Consider the following 19,078-nt stretch of genomic DNA (forward strand, 5'->3'; position numbering starts at 1 on the left):
TTTCCCATACCATATGAAAGCATGCCATCCCAACTGTAAATCATGTCCCTCTAATGTCAATAATCTACTATTCCTCAGTAAGATTTATTCTCTCATCCATGATAATGCTGCAGCCTGATAATATAATTCCCAGTTAGGTAAACCAAACCCACCTCTGAGTCTTGCATTCTGTAACATTTTTAAATTAATCCTTGCCTTTTTTCCCTGCCAAATATATTTCAAAATTATTTTATTTAGCCCCTCAAAATATTTCTTTTCCAATCTTATTGGTGTTGTTGAAAACAAAAACAACAATCGTGGTAGTATATTCATTTTGATTATTGCAATCCTACCCATTAATGATAGTTGTACCTTTTCCCATTTATCCAAATCTACTTCGATTTGTCTTTTCAATTTGTGATAGTTATCTTCTTTAATTGTTATGCATCTTGCTGTCAGGTGAATCCCCAGATATTTTACCTTCTTTACAATCTGTATATCTTTCACATCAATTCTTTTTTTTTGTTTTTCAGTAATATTTTTCACTAACATTTTTGTTTTATCTTTATTGATCTTAAAACCTGCTACCTCACCATATTTTTCTGTTTGTTCTATTAATACAGGTCCTGTCTCTAGTGGCTCCTCCAAGATAAATACTAGATCATCTGCAAAAGCTTGTAGCTTATATTCTTCTCTCTTAACTTTCATACCTTTATACAGTATCCTTTTTCTGTCTTATAGTTCTATTTAGTATCTCTAGTGTCAAGACAAACAATAATGGAGATAGAGGACATCCCTGCCTTGTTCTCTTCATAATATTAATCTTTTCAGTCATATCTCCATTAATCATTACTTTGGCTACTTGCTTATTGTAAATTGTTTTAATTACACTTATAAATTTCTCCCCAAAATCCATAGTCTGTTGTTGTCTTATCATGAATTGCCAATTCACATTATCGAATGCTTTCTGCGCATCCAAAAACATCAATGCCATCTGTTTTTCAGGATGTGTTTCATAGTATTCTAATGTGCTTAATACAATTCACATATTGTCTCTAATCTGTCTTTTAGACATAAAACTATTTTGATCCAAATGTATAAATTCGTTTAAGAACTTTTTAAGTCTTTCGGCCATGATTGATGTGAACATTTTGTAGTCCACATTCAGCAAGGAAATCGGTCTATAGTTCTTTATTTTCTGTATTTCCATTTCTTCCTTTGGTATCAGGGTAATAAGTGCATCCGACCACGAATCTGGTATCTTAGCTTCAGAGAGGAGTTTATTACAGAGTTCCAGCATTACATTGCCTAACAATTCCTGTAATGTTCTATATAGTTCCGCTGGTAGCCCATCTGGTCCTGGTGTTTTGCCATTCTTTTGTTTTTTAATTGCTTCTGTTAATTCCATCATTGTTATTTTCCCTTCTAATAGCTTTTTAAATTTCTCTGGTACTTTAGGTATCTCTGTTTTTTCCAAGAATTGTTTTATCCTATCATCTGAAACTGTTTGTTGCTTATATAAATTCTCATAATATTCCCAAGCTATTTTTTCTTTTCTTCATTCCGGTGTTGTAAAGTCCCCTCAGCATCTTCCAGTTGTTTAACCCATCTCTTCTCTTTCTCCTTTTTAATTTTATATGTCAACCATCTCCCTGGTTTGTTTGCATGTTCAAAAAAGGTTTGTTTAGCTGCCTTTATTTTCATTGCCACTTCTTCATTTTCTATTAAGTTCATTTTATGCTTGTTCAACTCCATTAAATTTTTAATCTTTTTGTTTTGTGTATCTTTCTGTAATTCTTTCTCAAGTGTCTTATATTCTTCCTCTAGTTTTTCCCTATTTTGTCTTTTCTGTTCATTCTTTTTCCCCAAATAAGTCTTATAGCAAGTCCTCTCATGTACGCTTTCGCTGTGTCCCAGACATTTTGAAGTGAGGTATCTTCTTTTTTGTTTTCCTTGAAGAAGAAAGTCATTTCTTTCTCCATATATTGCTGAAAGTCTTTTTCATTCAATAGTTTGGTTTAATGTCTATCTTGTTCTCTTTTTTTTGTCCTTTCCATATAATTGTGAAAGGGTTGTGATCCGCCCATGTGTTTGTTTCTATGGTTATATTTTGTGTATTTATGAATAAGTCTATTGACATCCATATCATATCTATTCTCGACCAGGACAGGTGTCTGTTAGAGTAGAATGTATATTGCTTCTTTTCCGGATATTTTTCTCTCCAAACATCTATTTAATTTGTCCACCATATTATGAAAAGATTTTGGAAGTGTTCTCCTTAGGGTCTTGTTGGTTTTTTTTGTCGTATTATAAATCAGCTCGGCCTTTACAATAGCACTGAAATCTCCAATCATACATATGCTTTCAAATTCCAATTCTATTATTTTCTGGTGTAATTTTGAATAGAAATTTTCTTGGTTTTCATTTCGGGCGTAAATCACTACCAATAATGTTTTTTTACGATTCATAATTACTTCCACCATTAAAATTTGCCCTTCTTCGTCTGAATATATCAATGTAGTTTGTATTGCTTTCTGAATATATAATGGCACACCACTTTTACACTGATCTGCAAGTGAAGTGTATAATTCTCCCAATTTTGGATATTCTAATAGATTTTTATGTTATTTCCTAATATGAGCTTCTTGCAAACAAATTATGTCCATTTTTAATTTCCCCAGTTTATTTAGTGTTCTTTTCCTTTTTATAGCTGAATTTAGTCCATTTACATTTATCGAAATTGCTTTTATCTCTTCTTCCATTATTTATTTGAAGTTTTAGCTGCTCTCGTCATTCTCATCTCTTTGCTCTTTTGCCTTTTGCTCTTGTCCCTTCTCTCAACACCCTTTCCTCCTCTTCTATGCTATGTTTACTCCGTCCCTTCTCTGTCTCGTCTCCCTGATGTCTGATTACTCTCTCCCCTCTCAGCCTTTCTTCTTCTTGCTGCCCAAAGTATTGATCATAGAAAAGTTCTGCTTTCTCTAATGTGTCCAGTCTATGTCTCTGTTCTTGCCAATTTATCATTACTCCTTCTGGTATTGACCATCTAAAATTTATCCCTTTTTTAATTAAGCATTTCGTCAAAAATTGATATTCCTTTCTCAGGTCTCTCACTCTTCTTGGGATCTGTTTTAATATCACTATCTCTCTTCCTTTGTATTTTATTGTAGCATTTCTCAGCTTCTGTAATATATCTGCCCTTAATGCTTTTTTAGTAAATCTTATATGCACCTCTCTGGGGAAAGTATTTCTCGTTGCATATCTAGTATGTATTCTAAATATCTCATCTATATCATTAATTATCTTTTCCTTGCTTTCCTCCAATGCTTCTGCTAATATTCCTGCCATTACATCTGCTAGGTTCTCTCCCTTTCCTTCTTCAACATTCTGGAATCTTAAGTAATAAGCAGCTCTATCCATCTCTAAAGAAATATTTTTTTTCCTGGTTCCTGTCTGTTGATGTAAGTCGGTTATCAATCTCCTCTAGTCTCTTATCTGTTGATTCAATTCTTTCTTCAGCTTGTTGCAGTCTTTGTTCATTTTTCTCCATCAGTTATTTGACCTCTTTTAGGTCCTATTCTAGTTTGCCTATCCCACAGGTCTGCAACCCGCGGCTCCGGAGCCGCATGCGGCTCTTTCAGCCGTCTCCTGCGGCTCCCAGTCCTCTGCCATGTGCAGTCCAAAAAAAAAAAGTGGGACTAAAAAAGGTTCAACCAATCAATTCAAATATGCAGGGTAGGTGCATATCTCGCCTTGGCTCCACTCTTCAGTCAAACCCTGTTCTGCGCATGCGCACATGTACGCACACATTTTTTGCGGCTCCCAGTTTTTCCTTTTGTGAGGGAACCGGTTCCGAGTGGCTCTTTCACTGTTTTAGGTTGCTGACTCCTGGCCTATCCCTTCCTTGAAGTCTGTGTGTAGTGCCAGTATCATGTTTTTCAAATCCATGTTAGATCTATCTTGCTGCGTTGTAGTGTCCAGTGTTTTCTGTGCCACAGGACTCTGTGATATAGGGGCAGCTGTTGCTAAGTGTGTTGTAGTCTTCATCTTCTCCAGTAATTTATAATCCAAATGTCAATGGGATTGTTGTTGTTGTTGTTGTTAGCTGCGAAGTCGTGTCCGACCCATCGCGACCCTATGGACAACATTCCTCCAGGCCTTCCTGTCTTCTACCATCTTCTGGAGTCCATTTAAGCTCAATCAATGGGATATTATAATCCAAATGTGCTCCAAAAAAGAAAGGAAAAGAAAGAAAAAAACCGCAAAAAATTTCAATGACAGGAAAAGGGGAGAACAAAGGAAAGAGGAAGGAAAAAAAAGGAAAAAGCCAAATATACTTATATCTGAATAAGGGAAAAAAATTAATCCATACAGGTTATACTTCTTTGTTTGTTTCAGGCTCTCCGTGCCTTAATCCAAAAGAAGAGAAGATCAAAAATAAGGTCTCCAAAGTAAAAAAACAATCCACCATTCACCAAACCAAAATACAGACTCTGTAACTTTCTTATCAGTAAGTCCAGCAGATGTCATTCAAGGTCACTTACTCTCCCTTATTTTTTTTTTATAATAAGCCTACCAAGTCTACTAACACCCAGGTGCCTCTAAGTAGCACTGCAGCTTCAAAAGTATTCTCAGCCGAGATACTTGATTCATTGCCTTCTTTTGCCTTCCATTGTTTTCCGCCGCTACAATTCCGGAAGAGGAGCAGCTTAAAAGTCCGCTCCCCCCCCCGGCTTCAAATTCTTCTTACTTCCTCCCACACACACAATTTCCAGCATTTAAGGTCTCTCAATCGTCTCACCCAGGCAATCCTCCAAATTTACTTTCAAAATCTTCCAAGTGACCACCCCAGCTTGTGACGTCTTGCAATGGCTGTCTGACAGCTGCTGGTCCAGGAAGCTTCTGTCGGCTCTCCAGGAGGTTGCGATCCCTCCTGTGCTGCCAAACTGTGCTTCCCTTCTTCACCATCCCTACAGGATGGCTCTGGTCTATCTGGAACTCAGACAGACCCCCCAAACAGCTGAAAAGCGACAATCCTTTGGGAGCCCCCAAGGAATGTGTCGTCCCGCCATGGCGCTGGCCCTGCCCCATTCCAAATTCTCTTTGTCAGGATATCTGATTCCCTGTGTAAATATAACATATGTTACAAATTTAAATCTCCCCACTCCCAAATTTCACTATACTATATAGAGTGGATTCTGATCATAGTGGGATATAGCTATAATGCAGAAATAAATAAAACAAAATATTTACACATTCTTGGTTCAGCTTGCAATACAACTGCCACAAATCAGTCTTTCATGTACAATTCAGTATATTTTATAATCATGCTTTAAGATGATTAGTCAATAAATTTCTCGCTGCTCTCTTTCCTTTATTTTGTGCAAACATAAACCCAAGCAATTGGAATAAAGTATTAGACAAATTTTTCAGAAAGGGAATGGCTGTAAAAGTTATCCAAGCAAAGCTGAAAACATGCAGCATAAAAATATAACAGCCAACAAGATCACAGTGCACTGTGCACAATGCTAAAAGCAGAGAAGATCTGTTACCTGGTCAACCCTGTCAACTTGTACACCAAACTTGCCACCAAAGCCTTTAACCGAATCCACCTGGGAACAATGCTTAGAAAGCTTGGATTGATATTCATGACCAACAGCTGACTGAAAGGGGAAAATAGAAGACAGCATTTATTATGTTATTCCTAATGACTGGACTCAAACAGTCTTCCTAAACTAGCCGTAGCCACATATTCAGTGGTGGGATTCAGCCGGTTCAGAATGGTTCAGCAAAGCCGGTAGCTAAATTTTGCTGACTTCGGAGAACCGGCTGAATGAACACTGCTTCAAGAAGTCTGTTCTAGGCATCGGAGGCCTGGAGGAGGCCTCCCAGGCCTAGAACGGCCTGCCAGAAGCGCATGGATGCCACTTCCAGAAGTTTGTTCTAGGCCTCGGAGGCCCAGGCCTGCATCAAATAAGAGAACTGGTTGTTCAGGTATTTGAAACCCACCACTCCACATATTACTAGTACATGTGAATGTGTTGCAGCAGGCTGAAACCTTCCTTTCAGTTCCACTCAAATGCCATGTTTCAGGTATCTGGCAGCTGCACATTGAGCATAGCTGTTTACAAAAAAAAAGTCCTCACACGCAATGCTCAACTCTAGATGATTGGGACTGCAGACAGCCTGCCAACCAGACCACATGCTGGCCATACACAAATTAGAATTCTTGTTGCTAACTATCTCAGTACCTACATTTTGGGGTTCATTAAGCCCTTCATACCAGCACTTTGATCTAAGCACTTTAAATTCTTCCCCTTTCTCCCACAAGTCATATGCACATTTGGAATGACTACAAGCAAGCCACTGTCAAGAAGGTACATTTTCTATTATTACTGATTATAAGTTTTGTTTTTTCTTTGCTATGGATGTTACTTTCTTACCATGGAAGTTTTATTGACTTTTTAAATATGCAATTGAAAGAAACTATAGCAAAGCAGCATATTAATGTAATAAATGACAGCAATAATTAGTCTCCTTTAGCTACAATGTTCTCCAGCTTTTAGGGTCAATGCTGCATTTAAACTGACTCCAGTAACAAAGCAGTTGGAGCATTTGTTCATTTATCAAATTTCTAAGCCACATCAACCACACAAAACTCTGAGTAACTTCGCAATAAAAAAAATACGGTATTAAAAAAAGAGAGAGCAGTCACCTAGAATATGCAAATCCAAACATTATTCACTCCATCTCCTTTCTTACAGGGGTCTGACCACACACTAATCCAAAGATTAAATTCTTATGATGCAGCAACTTCTGAAGCATATGTTCTATGATTTCCCATCTTTATTTTTCAAAACAAAATATATAATCTATGTAAATGGGTGCCCTTCAGCTATGTCAAAAGTATCTGACAGAATTCTCAACCACCATGGACATTTTTTGGAATTATATTCCCAGTACAGCTGGGGAAAAGTGAATTTGACTTAGACACAGTGACATTACATTTCACCTGGCTGGGATCAATATGCGCATCAGATTAAAAACACACAGGCATTTTCAAACTTCATGCTAGGAAACACAGCCTATTTCATTCTATTGTTTATGTACAGTGAAGGAAAAAAGTATTTTATCCCCTGCTGATTTTGTACATTTGCCCACCGAGAAAGAAATGATCAGTCTATAATTTTAATGGTAGGTTTATTTTAACAGTGACAGACAGAATAACAACAACAAAAATTCAGAAAAACACATTTCAAAAAAGTTATAAATTGATCTGCGTTTTAATGACTAAGTATTTCACAAAACACGACTTAGTACTTCTTGGCAAAACCCTTATTGGCAATCACAGAGTTCAGACGTTTCTTGCAGTTGGCCACCAGGTTTGCACACATCTCAGGAGGGATTTTATCCCACTCCTCTTTGCAGATCCTCTCCAAGTCATTAAGGTTTCGAGGCTGACGTTTGGCCGCTCGAACCTTCAGCTCCCTCCACAGATTTTCTAGGCCACTCCAGGATCTTAATGTGCTTCTTCTTGAGCCACTCCTTTGTTGCCTTGGCCGTTTGTGTTTTGGGTCGTCGTCATGCTGGAATACCCATCCACGACCCATTTTCAATGCCCTGGCTGAGGGAAGGAGGTTCTCACCCAAGATTTGATGGTACATGGCCCCGTCCATCGTCCCTTTGATGCAGTGAGGTTGTCCTGTCCCCATAGCAGAAGAAAACTCCCAGAGCATAATGTTTCTACCTTCATGTTTGACATGTGGTCACAGGCAGCATTCCTCCACCTCCTCCTAACACAGCAAGTTGAGTTGATGCCAAAGAGCTCGATTTTGGTCTCATCTGATCGCAACACTTTCACCCAGATCTCCTCTGAATCATTCAGATGTTCATTGACAAACTTCAGGTGGGCCTGTAGATGTGCTTTCTTGAGCAGGGGGACCTTGCAGGTGCTGCAGGATTTCAGTCCTTCACAGCGTAGTGTGTTACCAATTGTTTTCTTGGTGACTTATCGTCCCAGCTGCCTTGAGATCATTAACAAGATCCTCCCGTGTAGCTCTTCCTCACCATTCTCATGATCTTTGAAACTCCATGAGGTGAGATTTTAAATGGAGCCCCAGTCCGAGGGGGATTAAGTTATTTTGTGTTTCTTCCATTTGCAAATAATCACGCCAATTGTTGTCACCTTCTCAACAAGCTGCTTGGCGACAGTCTTGTAGCCCATTCCAGCCTTATGTATGTCTACAATCTCGTCTCTGACATCCTTGAACAGCTCTTTGGTCTTGGCCATGGTGGAGTTTGGAATCTAATTGATTGCTTCTGTGGACAGGTGTCTTTTATACAGGTAACAAGCTGAAATTAGGAGCACCCCCTTTAAGAGAGTGCTCCTATTCTTAACTCATTACCTATGTGAAAAACACCCGGCAGCCAGAAATCTTGCTGATAGGGGATCAAATATTTATTTCACTCATTAAAACGCAAATCAATTTATAACTTTTTTTGGAAAAAAAATTCTGGATTTTTTTTCTGTCTCTCATTGTTAAAATACACCTATCATTAAAATTATAGACTGAGCATTTCTTTGTCAGTGGGCAAACATACAAAATCAGCAGGGGATAAACTTTTTTCCCCTCATTGTATTGTCCCAGCCGTGTTATGAACCATTATAGAAAAGAGTATAAATTGGTACAAAGAACCAGCTGGGGGACTTTGGGCCAATCACTATCTCTCAGCCCAATTCTCCTCACAAGACTGTTGTTGTGGGGAAAATAGGAGGAAGCAGTGGGATAAAAATCTATATTTTAAAAAAGTAGAAATACAAGAAAATAAATTCCCGTAGCCTTCACTTCTCAAGACTTGTTTGAGGAGAATGCATTACATCAAGAGAAAAATCATTATAGCATTTACTCAAAGGCTGTGTTTACACTATGGCACTAAGCCACAATGCGAATTGTTTCATTTTCATTCAGGGTGGATTCACTTCTTGCAGTTCAGCATTTTTATCCAAACAAGATTATAATTGTTTTGTTAAATGAGTCATAACTTTAGAAGGCAGAGTGAACTCTGTACTGCAAAAGGCTCCCAGGAATCTGCAAAAATAAGCATGAGAAGAAACAAATACGCTCCCCCTTTCTAATATTTAACGATAATCTTGAGAGACAGCGAGATTAGGGTCAAGTTAAGTTGGGCCAACTTTCTCCGTCAAAATCTGAATGAAAAGAAAGCACAGGTAGTAGGTCTCAAAAATGTAGGACAATAACTGAAATCAACATATCCTATCCCCAAGAGTAGCAACCAAGCCAATTCCTTGAAATTTTACTTTGTCCATGCGGTCCTGTTCCACACCAAACTTCCCTCCATAGCCATGGGAAGCTTGGGGTCCCGATTCAAGCTCTTTCTCCTTGAGGGACTGATGCTCTTGGAACACGTTTTCTCGAAGCTGATGAATGCTTTGGAAAGGAAGCAAACAAACAAAGAGCATCACAAGAATAATCCTAATTCTCACCTCCAGAAACTTTTTTTTTAAAATCTCTAAATTAACTACTAGAGCTTTACATCTTCCCAAACTCTAAACTGTGGTGAATGTGAACCAGCTTTAGTAAAGACAAACCAACCTCACATATTAATTTACCATAATTTGAAGTCTTACCACAGTTAGTTCAAACTGTTGAAACACTGGGCTAAAGTTCTTTAGAAATAAAATGGAAAATTTGGATATTTCCCTGAAGGAAAGGGACCATATATATTGTATGTTTTGAGTGGGAAGCAGAGGCTATATTTATTCTTGTTACATAGAAGCATGGCACAGTACAAGGTGGGCAATATGCAACCAACACCTGAATTCTTTTACTTGGCCTTTGGAATCCCCCTCTCCCGAAAATAACTCTCTCCCAAAATTCAATAGCAAGCTCCAAAGGGAAAGCAGAACAATTATCGCTGGGAAATAAAATAACCTATCAGAGTCTTAATGCTCTAATACAAGGAGGAGAAAGAAGAGGATTGAGAGAAATAGGGCAAAATCTGATATAGACCCTCCAGAGATGTGTTCAGTGTCTCTCCCGCTTTCTACAACTCTTCTGTATTTATTTCTCAAAACAATTCCCAATCATATAAAAGTTATTCAGTTACTGATTTAATATATCTAGGCCCTTTTCTATTAATGTTTCTACTATCAAAAGTTTCCATGTAAATATGTAAAGGAGACCTCTGTTCTACTATTCATACCTAATAAATCTAATAATAAATTACTTTCTTTGCAGACGCATCACATTTGACAATGAGGACATAGATACTCAGAAAGGAATTTCAAACTACTGACTTTAAAAAATCCACAAGCATTTTGGTTTTCTCCCAACTCCCAAGAATATGAAATGCAGCTGTATTATTCCAAGGAGTTTTTCTTAACTAGAACAGAGATACCATGACAGTTAAAACATTTAAAAATCTGTGTTTTTCATATATTGTTAGAATCAGGTAACTGCTACAAAATTTTCCAACATATGTTTTGAAGTAAGTACAGTGTGGAAAACAAGGTTAACTTGTCACATTCCTGAACTTTATGTTAAAAGTTCAAGAAACAATTACAAATGCTTTCATAATTCTTAGGCTGACATTCAAAAGTGGTTATTTGAAAACCCCTTTGAATTTTACCAGCTTAGTTATGTTGGTCTTCCTCTAGAACTGTTTCCTAAGCTTGACTGCTTCTAGGTGTGCTGACTCAAACTCCCAGAATTTTCATCAATGGGTTTGCTGATGGCAGTATTCTGGGATTTGAAGTCTACACATCTTGAAAGGGCCAGGTTTCTCAACCTCAGAATCTTTAAAATGTGTGGACTTCCCCTCCCAGAATTCCAAGACACACATCTTTAAATTGCTGAGGTTAAGAAACACTGCTCTGGACAACTGCAGTTCAGTCATTCCTGAAGTGATGTACCAATATTGTGGGGCTGGCTTTATCTACAAAAAAAAACCTGCAAGACCACTCAGGGAACAGCTGGGCTGGTGGTATCATTCAGAGGAACCAAAGGTTCTACAGCTCCCCCCAAAATTTCATTTCTGGAATGGATTATTTTGCACACTTCTCATGGAAGTGCTTTTTCTCTCATCCAAGAAAGAGCTCACAACTAAATAGGATAATTATAATAACAGTTGAGAAATATCTATAGCAAATATAGGGGCAAGTTCAGTCATGAATCATCCGTCATGAATAGGTTTCAAGACATGTATTTCTTCGGTAGATAAAACAGGTTTTCTGTCATGCCTTATTCAAAGCTAAGACATGAGAGTAGTGACTTTTCCTGTAGTTATTGCTAACTCTATACTCAACAATTCTTGACCATCATCAAGCCCAAATTCAGAGGTCTCAGCTCAAGAGGAATAGTATTCCCTAACCAGACCTTTGAAATACACTGGGACTGCCACTTCACAAACTCATAGCCATCCTTGCCCACCAATTGCTCTAGAAATTATACCTAAAACTACCCCTGGAGATCAGCGAAATATAGTAAATATAGTAAAAAATATATATTTTACTTGATATGTTCCTGGTGACCAGATCCTTGGACAGTTTTAGCACCCCAGCGCTGTTCTTTTTCACTTACATCATTCTGTAAAGTACATTGGAAAAAGGTTTTATTGCAACAGTTGAACCCAGGCTTTAAGCAAGCTCCATCATTCTATGTCCCTGCCATTACTAAATTTGGTCAGTTCATTAGACCAGGGCTTTTCAAACCAGTGGTACGGGTACCACCTGTGGTACATTGGCACCTGGCAGGTGGTACGCGACCATCCTAGAAAAGTGGTAGCGGGGGAGAAGAATGAGCTGAACTGGTGGCAGCACCGCACAAGCCTGGCTGGAGCTGCAGGGCTGTCAGTGCTTAGCGAAACTGCTAGGATCAGCACTTCTTCGGGGCTGTCAGGGCTCAGTGGAAGCACCAGGATCAGAGCCAGGCTCCAGCTGGAGCCTGGCGCTGATCCTGTTGCTTCTGAACCCAGAAGAAGCACCGATCAGCTGGAATGTTGCAGCATCTCCAGGGTCTTGTGATTTACATTCAGATGCTTGGCAACTGATTCATATTTATGACAGTCAGTGTCCCAGGGTCATGTGAAGTGACCAAAACCTGTTGCAACCACCCAGCAGACGGGGGAAATAAAAACAAACACCCCCCCACCCCCGCTGCCAATCCTCAACAGAAATGCTCACAACTATGAAAACCTTGGACAGGAGGAAGAGTGCCACCTGGTGGGCAAGCAGGCATCTTGCTCGGCTGTGGCTTGGGGGGCACTTTTTTCAGTGCCATTGTAACTTCGAACAGTCACTAAGCAAACTGTTGTAAGTCGAGGACTACCTGTACTTCATCACTTTTTTCCTTTTTTTTTGGTCATCAAGTTTTTGACACCTTGCTAGGCGACTGGTGGTACTCGGATGTTGCCATATCCTAAAAGTGGTACAGTGGGTGAAAAGGTTGAAAAGCCCTGTATTAGACTAAGTACTTCATGTTGTAGCCACATCCATATTTAAGAAAACTTAAAGCAGAATTCCCATAGTCTGGGACACACACACATCCTCCCAACAGCTCTTAAAATTCGGAATTAATAAGTTCATTAGATTTTCCCACTTTTAACTGTAAAAATAAACTTTTTAAGATAATTCTTAAATTTAATTCAAAATTGTACCACAAAGTCAGGATCTGTCTCCCAATCATCAGCACCATCATCCTGGCTCAGAGTGATGCTGTGGCCTGCCGATGCTTTCCACATCTGTAATATCAGAACATGCATGAACAATATTTAATAAAGGTTCTTTTTTAAAAAATCACCTATTTACCACTATACAGAATGGCTTTTAGTTCCATAGAATCACAATGTTTTTTATTGATTGAATGCAACCAATAAGGTTAGCTCCGATAGATTTAACTGATGCCAAATTATTGCAAGAAAATTCTCAGACTAATTTCGGAAAGAGGAAATGATTTTCTTTAGCTATTATTCGACTTGTAAGCATAATTCCTGCCAGCACTTCAAGGAACATCAATACTGTGCAATTCACTCACTTTTTAAATGCACATTGTGAATATAAAAAGATATTTATCCAAAGAAACACTTTATAGGCATTCTTGTTTAGCTAATTCATTTCTGAATATTTACTGCTGGACAATTTTCATTTCTACCATTCCAAGTCTAAAAAAGTGATTAGGTCAGATATTGTGCACATTTTATACTAATGAACTTCCACTGCAACAGAAGCTATCATACTATTAAGCAAAGCTTTAACAAGTACAGTAATACAATCTTTCTACTCAAGATAACTGACGATGCAGCCAAAATCCCATAAAGTTGATTTATGACATCTCACAAGTATAATCAACCAAAATAAGGTTGTGGCCTTTCCTGTATTTTACCCAAGAGAAAATCCCAGTGAATTCTCTGCAGATTATTTCAAAGGGAAAAAAAATCGCTGAATTAAGCTGCAGCAAATTAAAATGTAACCTTCAGAGATTCAGCCAAATCAGAAATGCTGAACTGTAGCAAGTATTTTCAGCTTATCTTCCATTCTAGGCTTCGGTTTCAGGAAGGCTGAAGGTTCTGCTCCAACAACAGCATTTCCAATGTTCCACACCAGATGTGGTTAGCAGTGCAGAGGCTTACATTTCCTTTACTGTGCCCTTTGTTTTTCCATTATAAATTGTAAATTTCTTTACCATTACTATACGTAGGCTGGACAGAGCCTGTCCACATCACTCAAGTCAGCAATGACATAGCAATTTGGGGGAGGTGGGAGGGGGGGCAGAATGGAAAGCTCAGACAACCCAAGAGCTGCTACTACTGGTATTACTCTGACTGCTAACAGCCAAAGAAATTTAGATTCTATTCATACCATAGCAAAGAAAGGCGGCCAATAGAAGATTTAATTTTAATTAAGAGATTATTTGTAGGTCGGGGTTGAACTATGGAGTCCTTAGTGCTCTCTTAGTTTACGCCAGACATGTCAAACACAAGGCCCGGGAGCCGGAGCCGGCCCACGAAGTGGTTTCATGTGGCCCGCGAAGCCATCCTAGAAACAGTGAGGGAACGGCCCCCACTGCCTTGGCCCTGGCCCAGAGACCCTCCTCCTGCCAGAGACCCTCAGATCTGTCCCACTCCTGCCCAGGCCCCCATAGGCACCCTTGATGTGAACGATGTAGAGCCATGCCCACCCAGTAGGCCATACGCATTCTAGCCACGCCTACCCAGTAGGCCACGCCCACCCTGGCCACACCCACCCGGCCCCCTGAGGGCAACCGCAATGCTGATGCGGCCCTCAATAAAATTGAGTTTGACACCCCTGGTTTACGCTATTTCATTACCCAACCAGGTAATTTCTTCAGTGCCAGAAGGGAGTGGGGTTTGCTCTCTGTTTATACACAGAGACTAATACTAGTCCAACAATCAAGCAATAAATATCCCAATCAAGAAATTATCAACTCAGACAATCAAACAGTAAAAAACAGCCTAATCAAGGAACTACCAAGAGGAACAAAACACTGACAGGGCAGAGGACTGAATCATGCTCAGAAAGCACCAAGAACTCCCACAAAGAAAGGAGAATAGCACTGTGGTTTGTAGAGTTATATTTGGGGAAATAGATAAACAGCGTAAGCAAATTAATCCAAATTACCTAGCAGTTGTAATTCCTAAAAGATCTGTAATATAAGAGAAGAAGTCACTGCCTTTGTACAGGAATCCCCATATTTAAGGAAAGGATTCCAAGATAAATTTAATCTTTCTCAGTAAACTCACCTTGATAATGGTCAGCGTGACATGTTGCTGCAGGTATTACAGGTATCATTTGAGTTAATCATTTGAGTCTAAGGTATGCAATGATTTTATGGCTAAGCTGCGCTTTTAAAGCAGCCTGGCATACACACTGAAGCAGATAAAAACTAAATAATGTATACTGACATAAATTACTTATTAAGAAAATTTCCTCAGATCTAGGCAGTGTGAAAATTTCAGAAGTAAAGCAGTCTTAACTACAATTAACCTGAATGTGTGCTAACGGGTAACGGTTAACAGCGTGGAACTGAAACCAGGGGTTTTATGTTCAGCCGCAGAAGTTCACTGGGTAATATTAGACCAGCTAATACTCTCTCTTAACCAACCCACCTCAGAGGGATCATGAAAGGAAAGAAGGCAAGGACAGGAGCCTACACTGTTGTGAGCTGCAGCTCCTAAACAAAAGGCCAGATACAAATTGAACAAAAAATTGCCCAAACTCAAAACCTTGCTGCCTCCTCCTCCTCTTTTACAAACACTTTCTCTCAATCCCTTCCCAGTTTGGCCAGCATTTCTAACAACCCAAACTGTCCAGCGCAAATAACCAGGCACATTTGTTAAATTCAAAGCACAGATTATTATTATTGCTACCTTTGCAGAAGAATTTAATCAACCAACAGTCAAAGCTAAATTGGCGCTAGATGAGGGTCCACAGAATTTGGGTGGGGAATTGGGGGGCTGGACTTGGGTCTCTTGTGGCAACAACACAAGGACTCCAAACTGATGACACGTTTAATAAAAAGGACTGGGAGCGACCATGATAGCAGTATTCCAACATTTAAGACTGCCACAAAGCCCCTCCAGAGCACCTGAAGGCAGAACAAGAAGCAATGGATGGAAACTAATCAAGGACAGAACCAATCTAGAACTAAGGAGAAATTTTCTGACAGTTAGAACAATTAATAAGTGGAATGACTGTCTCCAGAAATTGTGGGTGCTCCAAAATTGGAAGCTTTTAAAAATACATTAGACAATAATTTGTCTGAAATGGTATATAGGGTTTCTTGCTTGCACAGGGTGTTGGACTAGAAGACTTCCAAGGTCCCTTCCAACTCTGTTATTCTGTTTTTCTATTAACCTAGCCTTCTAGCTTAGCCTGCTTTTCTCCTTCAAAAACGTACATTTCACAATCTCTTTTCTGATCATAGTTTTGAAATGTACTCTGCCTTCCATAATTCTTTAGCAAGAATGTAACATCGTCTTCAAAACTGAAAAACAGAGGAGCATCAGGGCAAGAACAAAGAATGTACATTCCTGCAGGGCTTTTGCAAACTCAGTTTGGTCATGAGGTCAGAGTAGAGAAAGCAAATGACAAACCAAGAAAACATATGTGAAGGTCACAACCCTCTAGTCTAGGTGCAATTACTGCTATCAGAGTAAAAAGGAACAATTGGAGGAAAAAACTGTTAAAAGCAGCCGAAAATACTAAGCAGTATATCTTAAATGAAACACAGAAATTTGAATTCAATTTTTGCAGATACATACTTTGCACTAAAGTATATCTTAAATGAAACACAGAAATTTGAATTCAATTTTTGCAGATACATACTTTGCACTAAAACCCTAAGAAACCAAGATTACTTTGATCTTGAAATGAAATTAATGTAGAGTTTGCATTAAAATCCTAAGACACTAAGATTAATATTACTTTGATCTTGAAAAGAAATCAATGTACAGATAATTAAATGAACACCCCATAGATATTTAAAGCATGGCTAACCTACTGTTATACTGTTCTCAGCCTGGATGAATCAAATATCTCCTTGCCAGTAGCCCATGAGTAAGATTTTGTGTGACTTGCTGAATCACAAGCAATGAACATTCCACCCTCAAAATTCCATTCCAATCCCATTCCCAAAATCAGGTCTGATACCAAATCTACTTCTGCATTTATGTCCCCAGAAGCAACAAAAAAACCCACAACTCTCAATGTAGACTTGACATATGCAAATATGCATCCTAATCAATAGTGATCACATTTAATTGAATGGCTGGCTCCATGATTTACCGGCCCACTTCTTGCCATTTTTTGGTGAATACAGACAGGGAGGCCCTACTTCAAATAATCAAAAAGCATCTTGGCTCCCAGTTAAGATCCTCTCCTAGTCTTCTAAAATCACGCAGCAGATAAAACACGAGACCTTGTGAGTTGTCCTAATACAACTATTGCCCTTACCCTAGAACTCGCATCCTTTTTAAAACTGGTTTTTACTTTCAAGGGGGGGGGGGAGAAAAGGGTTCCCACTTTTCACAATTTCCAGCTTTTAAAAAGGGTGTCCTGCCTGACTGTACTTCCAAAGGGATTTTTTAGGAAGGAAGCCAACCAATTCCTCTACCCCGCAGATCCAGCCGGGGAAGCGTTAGTCACGAGCCTGCAGACCCGACCCGGCTTCTCTCCTACCATGCCCACCCTACCTCGTGCTGATCAAGACGGGCGAAAGAGGGAACCGCCACCGTCCTCTCCGTCCTGCATTAAAGAAGCAGGGAGGTGCGGGGAGCGAGCCAGGAATCAGCCAAATCGCATCCTCCCGATCGGGCAGGGAGGGAAGGCAGATTCGACAAAACCACCACCACCACCACCCCTTTGATCAGCGGCCTCGCTGCTGGAGAACAAAGAGCCCTCAAAGCAAGGAAGCCAGGCAGCCCACCAGGATGGCAAGCGGCGCCCCCGCCGCCCCATCCAGGCTCGCTGGCAAGAGGACTGTGCTGCCTCCAGCCAAAATCGCAGGAGCGGCCCCACCTCGGGCTCCGCATCAGCGCCGCCTCTGCCCAGATTCCGATCGCGGAGTGGCGAATGAGCTCCGCACCAGAATAACGCCAGGCCGAGCTTATTCTTTTCCCCTTCCCCCCTTTTTTTTAATATATATAGGTTTTCGCGGGTGTTTGTATGTAGATCTTTGGTCATTCGAGTTTTTCCCCACGTAGAATTGAAGGTATAAGAAACGTTGCTCTTATACCTTCAATTCTACGTGGGGAAAAACCCGAATGACCAAAGATCTATATCTATATCTATATTCTTTTATTTTTCCTTTCAAACAACCCCCCTCCGATCTCGGCCGCGCCATTCAATCCCGCCGGCGAAGAGGAACCAAAGAGCCGGCCGGTCCACGCTGCTCTCTTTCTCTCTCTCTCCCCCTGCGGAGGGACCGCGGAGCCCCCGGCAAGGACCCGGGTTCCTGTCACTACTTACTTTGCGGCCAGCCCACTTCCCCGCTGCCCAGGCGCCTTCCTTCCCGACGCAACGCCCGCTCCTCCTTTAGCCTGCTGGCACCTTCCGAGCTCTGCTTAGCACTGCAATTTCCGCCTCTCCCAGGATCCCGTTTCCTGTTTTTCAGCACGGCGCGTCATCCGGTGGGATATGGCCACGGCGCCCCCATCGGTTGCTCGGCCTCCGCTGCGGGCTTGCGGGAGGCGAAAAGACGCGGTTTCCGCATCAGTCCGTTTCCTTGGGGGGAAAAAAAATAAAAGATCCCGGGGGTTTTCGGCGGGCCCGCTCCCGTCTGCAAAGACGGCGGCCTGTCTGCCGGCTCGCCCAGCGGAGCGTCTGCTTTTGCCCTCCCGCGCGACTTAAAGAAGCCTTTTGCCTCGAAAGAAGCGAGAGCGCCTGCGCCTTCCCCCCCCCCCCAATTAATACTATAAATGGCACGGGGGAGGGGTGGTTGGCTTTGACTTCCGATGACCCTTGCGACTCTTCCACGGGTTGCCTTTCTCCCCCCCCCCCGCGCGCCCCCCCTCAAGGCGCACCTCCGGCCGGAGAGTTGCCAGCCCGTCTCTGCGCATCGAGCGAGACCTTTGCGAATGAGCAACCAGATGCTGCCAGATGCCCCGAAGTTTTGTAGTCCCAACGCTTTTTTAACAAGTAGCCGAAAAGAACGCAACCCCACGAAGGACAAAAAGGCCCTTCGACTCCGTCTCCCAACCTTCGACGTCGGGTTGGCTTGCCGGAGCGGGGAGGCATGCAAAGCAAGAGCTGAGGAGAGGGGGAGGGAGGGAGGTCGCCGGGTCGACCCTGTCAATAGGTGCTAATTGCCGGCGCATTTCTGGCTATCCGCCGGCGCAGCGGCTCGGAAGACTCCGTCTTAAGCAAAGAGTTAAACTTCAGCAGGATCAGGCCGAAGCGGGAGAGCTACTACTTTGGTCGATGCCCCTCCTGCGAATCTCCCGCTTTCTGCGCCAAGTTTCTGGAAGAGTGAAGCGCTGCTGTGGATTATGCCGAGCATGCGCAGAAATGTTTCCGATTCGGGGAGGGGGGGAGAAGGGGCGTCGTTTTGGATCAATGTCGCTT

The 19,078-nt window shown here is 41.0% G+C and overlaps 1 protein-coding gene across 3 annotated transcripts in view; it reads right to left on the reverse strand.

Moving 5' to 3' along the window:
- The window catches only part of CTTN (cortactin), a 39,521-nt gene extending 20,801 nt beyond the window's left edge, over positions 1 to 18,720 (reverse strand). Inside the window, exons 1-5 of one of the 3 annotated variants that reach the window (XM_083352516.1) lie at positions 18,538 to 18,720; positions 12,655 to 12,738; positions 11,512 to 11,585; positions 9,299 to 9,428; positions 5,532 to 5,642 (exon numbers count right to left, since the gene is read on the reverse strand). In XM_083352516.1, the coding sequence (XP_083208642.1) occupies positions 5,532 to 5,642; positions 9,299 to 9,428; positions 11,512 to 11,585; positions 12,655 to 12,738; positions 18,538 to 18,573 (435 nt within the window). In that variant the 5' untranslated portion in view covers positions 18,574 to 18,720. Of the gene's footprint in view, positions 1 to 5,531; positions 5,643 to 9,298; positions 9,429 to 10,297; positions 10,374 to 11,511; positions 11,586 to 12,654; positions 12,739 to 17,983; positions 18,366 to 18,537 lie in introns of those variants that run through there. The other 2 variants (XM_083352517.1, XM_083352518.1) reach the window with 2 other exon arrangements.
- Between the last annotated feature and the right edge of the window lie 358 nt (positions 18,721 to 19,078).

Source organism: Vipera ursinii (genome assembly GCF_947247035.1).
Source record: "Vipera ursinii genome assembly, chromosome: 1".
NCBI lineage: Eukaryota > Metazoa > Chordata > Lepidosauria > Squamata > Viperidae > Vipera > Vipera ursinii.